Here is a 9612-nt window from a genome sequence, read left to right as displayed (position 1 = left end):
TCCAGGTGTTTTCTTCACGTGACAGACTGTGATGGAGTAAATTTTTACATTCGCGCAATAAAGCATGCATTCGATAGGTTCTTGTATGTATTATGCATATACCTGGCTATCTAAAACTGTCTGAACAATACACACAATATACTGTTGGAAAAGTATCTTTCGAGTTCTGCTTGATAATGTAGGGGGGGGAAAAAGCAATCCAACCTGTTCTGCAGTTGCTAGAACATATATAAAGACAAGTGAAGTTTTTCCCTGTAGGGAGCAGCTGGAGTGCAAAATATCCCGAACTTCAGTTCTTGCACATTTTTTTTTTCCCTATTTCTGTGGGTTCATCCTATAGCAATAAGGGAAACTGTAAAAATTACTATATACCAGCTGCTGAAACTTGAAGCGCATTGGGAGAGCAGAGTTGATTGCTAACCAGTATTTAAGTTCTGTGCCAGCTGTGCAGAATAAACATTTCTGTAGCTTTTCTTGAAATAGTTGAACTGTAGATGAAATGCTATTTTCATGTGAGAGTTCTTGTTCCGCGTGTTTCAGACAACTGCTTTACATCTATAAAAATCCTTTATTACATCTTCAGGGAAGAAGGTTTCTGTATGACTATTTTTCATTAAGGTCGGTTTTTGTCATGATAACTTATTCTCAAAAGTCTGCTCTTTTAGAGCTTTGCTGAGTGAATTTCAGAGTAAAGGAATACAGCTTTTAGGAAGCCTCAAAGGAATTTAACAAAGGATAATACTAGAGATGCTTACAAATGGCATCTTGAAAGTGTAGTGTGAACATATAATCTTTATTTTCATTAGTCTTTTAATGCTTCTATTTATCTCCTTCAGCTTCCTATGTAATTCAGCTTGACTTTTAATTAGCCATTAAGGGACTGATTGCTATAACTATACAACTGTTGATAATTCTACTTAAGTTGTTCCCAGTAATATTGTGAAGCTACACTGGAAACTGAGTTAGTTTTGTCACCATATTTATTTGTATTTTGCAGGTTTTGTTCAAAGTTCAGTAAAGTAGTACATGCAATGGGTGGGATGCGATCCTACAGACATACACTTGAGATTGTTGGGACACTGGCTGACATGAAAATTGGTCATAGATCAGATTTTGATTGAGTAATACTAACTTAATCATATTCAGTGAATAAATAGGGAGCTTTAAGCATAAACTCATTCATTAAAACTGGGTGTCTACTGAAATCATGGACTTAATGATCAGCATGTGGGCAGACAAGATTATTGCTACTTAGTACAGAAGTTCATTTCTTATAGCTTAGTCTCTACCAATAAAAATAAATTATTGCACTTTTCATAAGCACACACCAAAATTGGAAAGTACATTAAATTTGCCAAAAGGGTAAAACATATTGCAGCAAATGCCAGTCCAAACTAAGTACTGTGTGTTACATTGCTTATTTAGTCTTTATAGTTGGAAAAAAAAAGTCACCTGCGATCACTTCTTAAAGAATGCAATAAAAGTCTTGTAGGAAAAGCGAATTTAAGTTGAATATTTGGATACTAATGTGCTTACACTTCCTTCACAGAACAGCTGCTTTTAGGTCACAGTTGCTTGACACTCACCTCTGGTTTTGTAAAGATTTGTGTGTTTGTAATAAGAGCTGATACTGTGCTGCGTTGATCCAGAACGGCAAAACTTCAGGCTGCTTTCAGGCACGTGTCTTAATCTGTCAGGATCTCTTTCCACACACAGCTGATAGACTTGCTTATCTCTAGTCTGAAGCACACAAATATAAGTTCTGGTAATGTATAACGCAGAAATTAACTCTCACACTAGGAAGGCGAAGGATGTGGAAGCGCAGGGTCTGGTTATTTCTGCCATACCGACTTACATAATACAGAGTCTGAACAGCTAAAGCTCGTGAGATCGGTTAACAGTAGTGAAGCAGTCTCGTGTCCTTCCAAAACCTTGTACATAACATTTTAACTCTTATAAAAACTTAATATTTAAGTCTTAAGGCAGGGTGCAGTTGCATAAACACAGGTGTCTGGTGTCCTTTTAGACGCAACAGGGTGTGATGCCAATGCAAAAGGCTGTGCATCACCTGCATAGGTCTTGCTGTCATATCTGCCCGTGCCGTGGAGATGTCTCAGACGCCCTGTATTCAATATACTTAAACTTTGCAGTATTAATGAACTTAGCATTGTGGTTTTTACTTTATGCAGCTGAAATACTGCATGTTTTTGAAAAAATAGTTCACTGAAGGCAAAACTGTAAAATGGACACACTTCAATGTGTCTGTAAAATCAGGTTGTACTGCATTTTTTGTTGCATACCACTTGAAAAAAGTCTTCATACCAAGTTTTGTTTTGCACAGCGCAGCATCCTTATAGAAGTAGCCTTCCATCTAGCTGCTGTGTGGTGCAAATACACATTTTTCAAATGATAAATAAGAAATAACCTTCATGTGCTTGGTTGGATTAAACCAGCTTATTTCCCAGTCCTTTCCCCATTCATTCGTTGCACAGATTGCTTCGAGCACAGTCGTATTTGTTTCTATCACATGTTTACATTTACATGCTAAATGGATATGTATGTGCTGCATTTGATAGTACTAAACTGGTGTGCAGGTTCGTGTTCTGTGCTGGTGCTGTGTACATGTGTGCTCCTGTGTGTACAGCCGTAGAAGGATGTTCCTCCACAATCTGAGATATCCCTTTTCTTGGCTTTCTACCCTTTTCTAGATGAGCATTATTTGAATGCTTCTCTTTAATTTGAAGGATGGAGGGGAAAGGCAGTCTACTGGAAAAAGGAAACCTCTCCTGCCCTCTGGCTTCTCTTCCTACTTGATTGTAGTGCTATCTATCTCTTCTTCACAGCTGTTAGGTACTGTGGGCATGAGGTGGTCAGAAGAGAGGATTGCGTCTTCTGAGAGTGGCATGTCCTGTTCCAGGGCTAACTTCCCTTCTGTCCCCTGCAAGCTGAGCTTTGTAGGGGAAAGAGCACTCTTGTCACTGCCTCGCTTGGCTCAAAGCCTCGAGAGAGTGTGTGCTCCTTCTTTTCATAAACTAAACATTGGCTTTTTTGGTGAATTTGTACTCCTAAGTTATTTTTCTGTTGTGTACTTGCTGATGATGCTGTTTTTAAAAAACTTCTGTAAATTTAGGATTTGTATTGGCTATAATTAATTTATAGTGGAAGTAGGAAGAATGATGTATTTCTGTAGCCTTTACTATTTTTTTTTTTAATTCAAGCATTTAAAAAACTAATAGCATGGCTGATAAACTGGTTACTACAGATTTTTAATAGTTATGAGGATAACCGTATCCATAATACTAAAGGCTTTGGTTTTAAGCTCCTTTACAGAACCTTTTCTTCCATTTTCTTGCGCTCTTGATATGATCAATGTAGGTATAGTAGAGCAACCACTTGTCCATCACATGAATTCTGACAAATATTGAAATGGTTAAAACTCCTGTGGGTTCAGAGTTGGACCTTTGAAGCAGTACCAGCACCCTTTCATTTAACAGCCTCCTGTGCATTAGTGTGAGAGAATACTATTGTGTCCATTTTATAAAAGTGTCATACGACTTAAAATTTAACACATTCTGCTTCTTCAAAGTATTACAGTGTTTGTGGCAATTGTGCTTAAGACTAGAAACATGATTCTGTTATATGGTTAATTAAAAAAAGGGTAGATTTTAATATGAGCTCTGTCAGTGGAAGACATCAACAAAGGTTTTTTTGTTGGCTGTCAAGTGAGAAAAACAGAAAAGACTTAAGTTCTTTCTCTAATATTTCCTTCCAGGCTGACTCATCAGTAGAAATTGGGAAGAGCTGCAGAAGAGAAGCCAAACAGACAAGCTGATAACTCAAAGAAATACTCTTTTGAGTTGGGGGTTCAGAGTGGAGCCATCATGAGCGATGTTACCATTGTGAAGGAAGGCTGGGTTCAGAAGAGGGGTAAGTTCTACCTTTTAACGGAAAGTTCTTCTGACATATCATACACTTTGTGCAGTGGCATTACATGGTTACACATCTGAGCATTCTTGATTTATCTTCTGGTCTGCAGCGAGCTAATCTGACCATATGGAATTAATGGCCATTAAGGCCTTGGTCTTGTTAATACTTAACCCTCAGCACTGCCCCTGTTTGTTTATAGGGGTAACTGACAGTGAAGAGGAAGTTGGACTCAGTAATTCCCACTTAACCTTGCTGTTGCAGCTGCTGTCACCCATGTGTCAGACTAAGTAGGCTGTTGTGGCAGCTGGAAGAGGTAGTAATAGAGGTGCACAGTAGAAGGTTGCCTGGAAGCTGTTACGGATGCGATACTTTGTGTGAAACTTCCGAAATGCCAAAATCATTCACTGTAGCTCAGCTTGTATTACAAATGCAAGTAGTTCCCGTAAAAACAACATGATACTTGCATAAAGCTCAGCATATACCTCATTACTTTGCAGACCTGGAAGCCATACGATTAAAGAATATGTTCATAATTACAAACCAGTCTAAAGTATGATTTTTCTGTTACATTTGAATTCCTGTAATTTCTTGAAATGTCGCTTTATAATGTGTCACCATGTGATTTACAAATTTGGGAAGGCTGCTGTATGTTAAGCTTTGAATGGGAAACCTTTAGAAATATCTGGCATTTGTATCATGTAATGAACTTCGGATGAAATCTTCCATGCTTCATGCTGGTCTGCTTTGGGTTGTGGTTGCATGCATGATTATTTCCAAAAGAACATCATCTCTCTTGCAGAAAGAAGGTGTTCTGGATTATAGGGTGATTTATGCCATGAGCTTCTGTGATTCTAGCCCAGAAAGATTTAGGCTGGAATTGTGGGAACAAAATTACCCTTTAATTTACAAAGCAATGCTTTGTTTCAATAGCAGTGTGTGAAGACAAAGATTATTATTAGCTTTGTTATTGCAGATTGACATTAAATGTCAAAGAAGCCAAGAGAATAAGAGAAAAAGTTTATTACTCTGTTATTATTACTGCATAAATTGTATTTCAGGATGCATTATGGGCAATTTAGATGAAAACAGAAGCTATGTGAAGCTTAAGATCTGCTTCTTATTGTGGAATATATACTTACATTTTTAATAAATGAAATTTTACATGCCAGGAACTATTTAAAATTTTAAATTATTTTTCTTTCACATCTTGTTGTTGTTTACTCAGTTTGGGTATCTGATTTCCTTTTTTGATTATTACATTTGAAAGAAATTTATATGAATTAGAAAATTATTAGGATAATCTAAAGAATTTTCTTTTACATGACATCAGTTCCTTCAGGTAATATTGCTCATTCATATTACATCCTGATCAACTCTGTGAGCACTGGGTATGCATATATTAATCACTGGGGTCCAGAAAAGGACAATGTACGATGAAACTCAATGTCTTACTGAATATTTGAAATTCTGAAATATAAAATAAAGGTTTTCCTCCTCATGCTGTTTAGCTATCTATTAATTGAAGAAAAGCCTACTGAGTTGAGATTTTGATGTCAGTTTTGACATCCTTTTTTCTTTTCTAAGTAAAAACATTTCATGACATGCATTTTTCCTTGCTTCATTGAACTTTGAGTGAATGTATGGAGTTTTTTTTTCCTTCTTGCTATAGGTAACTATGTAGGTTTAAGCGGGAATTTTTTTTTTCATTAAATCTAATATTGTCCTTGATTTTCTGTGTCTGACTTATGCTGGTTGGTGGTGGATTAAAGTGTTCATTTTGTTTGTTTCTGAAAACAAAAGGAGAAGTGCACTGGTGTTTTCCAATCTCAAAAATTTGTAAGCATTTAATACAATGGTTATATATTTCATGTAATTACAACTTCTACCCTGACCTTGCTCTGGAGCAAGAGAGTCAAAGTTGTTAATGGCTTTTTTTTTAATTGTTTCCAAGAAAAAGTGTCGAACCTTAATCTAAATTCTGAAAGTTGGAATATGCTCAGTAGACACTCCTTATTTTGGCAGCTAAATATTCTCTCTCTGTACCAAGATGCATTGTGAGATTGGGTAAAGCTGCCCTACTTCTGCAAGCTATCATGCTGTTATGGTTTTAAAGTGAATTCTTTGATCATCCCCACTTGACGCTCATTGGCTCAGTTTAGAGGGTGGTTTTTGTAGGTACAAACCAGGTTCCTCCTGGAGGAAGCTGAGCATGGGATCTCTCCTCCAGGCGAACACTGAGTGAACTCTGGCCCCAGTGATCGGTCCTTTGGACAGCCCTGAACCATGTGTGTGGTGCAACATTCAATCTGAGGCTCCAGACTGAATTTAGCTTGAAATAAAACCTGTGAACCCTGCATGCTGGAAACACAGGGGCGTAGGCATCAGCTGCTTCAGTTGACTGATCTGCTTCTGTTATGCTGAATTACTTGGTCGCGTGCATATAGCTTAGGACATTTTAAAATTGTTCCCTTTGGGAGTCAGGAAGGTCTGTGATATATGGAAAAGAAGAAAACAATCTCTCTGCCATTCACAGCTCAGTCAAGTAGTATGAGGATGACTTGAAAGTACTGGGATGAAGAATGGTTTTGAGTAGCCAGCTAATGAGACAGGTCATTACAAAAGTGGGTTAAGTGAACTACATGTAGGAATGAGAAGGGAGGAGTAAAAATTGAGCTGGTGATCTCTCTCTGAGCTGAGTCTCTGATAGAGGGAGGCTGGGGAAAACAGAGTCTGTTAGTGCGTGGTGTTACAATTCTTAATGGCTAAGAAGATGTTTCCTTTATCTCTAGTGCTGTATCCGTGTCAATAATAGAGGGCTGAGGGCTATATGTTTGTAAGCTTTTAACCCTGATGTTGAGCACTGAAGAGTTGATGTGATGCTACATAGTTGGCTTCCATGCTGTGTTTTTCTGTGTGTTTAAATGATGAACCCATTCAAGTATTAGTATGTTAAAATCAGCCAGCACTCAAAAGCTAAGAAATGCCACGATTAAGTTTATTTTATTACGGATGATCATACTCGGGGTTTGAGTAATCTTTAGAAGAAGTTTCAGTGTGGTGAGAATAGATGATACTGAGGAAGAGTAAGTTGTTACATGTGAATGGTCAAACAGGCAGAGATGACAGGCTGGAGGCGAGTTCTTTGGACAACAGATGACACAAACCCCAGAGGAAGCAAAACCTGAGAAGCTCAGTGAACCTTAAGTGCAGTCAGGTCCCATCTCACAGGTGAAAGGAGACCCTGAAGCGTGGCGGCTGGGCCTGCCTGAGCAAGTAATGCAGTCCAGTGAGAGCAGATTCAGAGAATGAAATAATTGGTGAAGAGGACCTGATACCTATCTATGCTCAGTGCAGTTCCTAAGTGATGTGGGTGTTACTTTGGACGGGCTCCTGGCTTCTCCCGTGCCCCCTCGGCAATGGTAGTGCTCCTGGAGTACATCTTGTGGTTTTTAGTTTCATCTGAAAAGAACCAGGTTTGTGCACTCCAGGACTGCTTCATGCAGCAAATGAAAGTGTATTAACTAGGGTGATGGGAAGATTTGTTGCAAAAGTGCTTTCCTTATCTGAACTAAAGTACTAATGCAGATGTATCCTGTAAGACATCAGAACCTGTACAAGCTGAGCGCCAGCGAAGCAGTCTTCTTACAGTGGAGTCTCTGCTCAGGCAAGAGAGGAATGGGAATGTATTTTGTACGGACGGTCTTGTGGTTGTCTGTGACTTAGTGTCTCAGGTCTAGTGGTGAGAACCAAGCATCTTACGGCCTTGTGTCCCCGCACTGCTGCAAAGATATTCTTGCAATTCACTGGCTCAGTGTGTTTTGTTTGAGAGAGGAGAATAGTTTCTCTTTCGTCTTTCTGTTCTCCAGTTATTCCTGTAGCCCGATTAGGAGATAGATGTGTTGTCGTCCTTTATGAGTTTCCTTTTTCGATAACACCAACGTTTTTCATTCTAATACATACAGGTGAAAGGGAAGTGATCTTGACTGAAAATCTGAACTACAGTGATCCAAACCTCGCTGCTGATATGCAGAAGTTAAAATACATACTTGACAGTTCTGTAGTTAGTGTAAGGACTGCAGTAGTAGCTGAAATGACTTTTACATTTGAATTTGCTTATAAGCACAATGTTTTGCAGAGTGGCTTTTTAAAAAATATTGGAAGAGTATTTTTAATTTTACTTAGTGTGATTTTCTGTATTTAATAAAATTTAATGTTTTACGTGGGGGATATGTTTTTAATTTATCAGTTTGGAAACAGCTGTTTTTTTTTAAATGGATGAACATGCTTAGTATGATTAGAGCTGTATCATTAGAAAAGTGGGTTTTATGCATATAATTCAGATGCTATTTTTTTTCTTTAAAGCTAAAGTTTCCTGAGTTGTAGAGTTGACCTTGTCTGTGGTCTATAATAGTCATAACAATTAGATTTAAGAATCATTAATAACTATGCTTAATTGCAACCTAATTTCTTTATATATAACCTGTGCACAAGATTTCAATTAGTTTAAACATATGAAAAGGTTTAAGAGTCTTTGTTACCATGTTATTAAAAGATCATTTGGGACAAAGGAAAAATTGACACAGATGCTAACTTTTTAAAGGACCCAGTTTTAAATTTAACGTCTGCTAACTTTTTTTTTTAATTAAAAGTGCAAGGTGTATGTGGTGTGTGGTTTTATTTTTTTTTTTTTTTTTTTTTTATCTAGGGAGAATGTACCTAATGTGTATTGCATAACAACACGGCTAAATCATTATTTAAAGACAAAGCAAAATCTTGTCAGATTAAGTAAGTGCTTCTGTTGTCGCATTTCAATTAACCACACTTCTGTTTGAGGTTCTGTGTTCAAGTGGGTTACGTTAGATAATGCTGTTTGTCATGGCAATCTTTACATGGCTTACATGATATATTTTTACCCAAATTATATTGAATAGATAATGTGTCTGACTTGCTTATGGGGGTAACTTTATTATAATCTCACAATTTTTGATGTCCTCATTTTATCTTACAACTCTCACCTGAAGTATAGAAGTACCAGTATGTCAATTTTATAGAGAGGGAACTGTAGTATAAAATTGCTGTGGCTTAAATATGATAACTTTAAGTTTGATGTAATGAAATGGTGGTAAAAAACAGATGTCATGAAGCTTTCCTGTAATGCAATTGTCCTGTAAACAGTGAAATACTGTAATACAACTTTTCACTCAATGTTTTTCTTTTTTTTTTTTTTTTTTTTAATACAGCCTTTCATAACTTCTTAGTACTCAGAATTTAATCACCTGAAGTAGTGTTTGTATTTCTAAACTTAGAGAGTTTATAGATGTGTTTGATTTACTGTGATGAGATTTGCTCAACTGCTGGTCTGTTTTCATTTTTGCAATTCAGGACATGATGCAGATATCATGGGATTTTAAGAAATAACCATGTGGAAAATATTTATTGTTGTTACATCTACTATCAAGAAGAATAAATAGTGTAGTGGAATACAAATAGGAGTACAATTGTTTAAAGTACAAATTATTTACAGTCTTAGGGTAACATGTCTTCCCCACCCCCGCCCAAATCCAGAAAAATAATTGAGTGCTTTAATTTAATGGACATTGGGTTTTACAGTTGAACCAAGACCAAACAGATGTTAATTTTGGAAATACACATTGGAGAGTGAGGTCATGTGGTATGTTCGTGGGT

At 37.1% G+C, this 9612-nt stretch overlaps 1 protein-coding gene across 1 annotated transcript in view; it reads left to right on the top strand.

The window, feature by feature from the left end:
* Positions 1 to 3769: 3769 nt before the first annotated feature.
* AKT3 (v-akt murine thymoma viral oncogene homolog 3) overlaps positions 3770 to 9612 on the top strand; it is a 143070-nt gene continuing 137227 nt past the window's right edge. Inside the window, exon 1 of the mRNA XM_009893644.1 lies at positions 3770 to 3927. Coding sequence (XP_009891946.1) covers positions 3882 to 3927 — 46 coding nt within the window. The 5' untranslated portion in view covers positions 3770 to 3881. The remainder of the gene's footprint in view (positions 3928 to 9612) is intronic.

This window comes from Charadrius vociferus, unplaced genomic scaffold (genome assembly GCF_000708025.1).
Source record: "Charadrius vociferus isolate BGI_N301 unplaced genomic scaffold, ASM70802v2 scaffold309, whole genome shotgun sequence".
Lineage (NCBI taxonomy): Eukaryota > Metazoa > Chordata > Aves > Charadriiformes > Charadriidae > Charadrius > Charadrius vociferus.
Note: the sequence above shows the minus strand (reverse complement) of the source record. Positions and strands in the feature narration are given on the sequence as shown.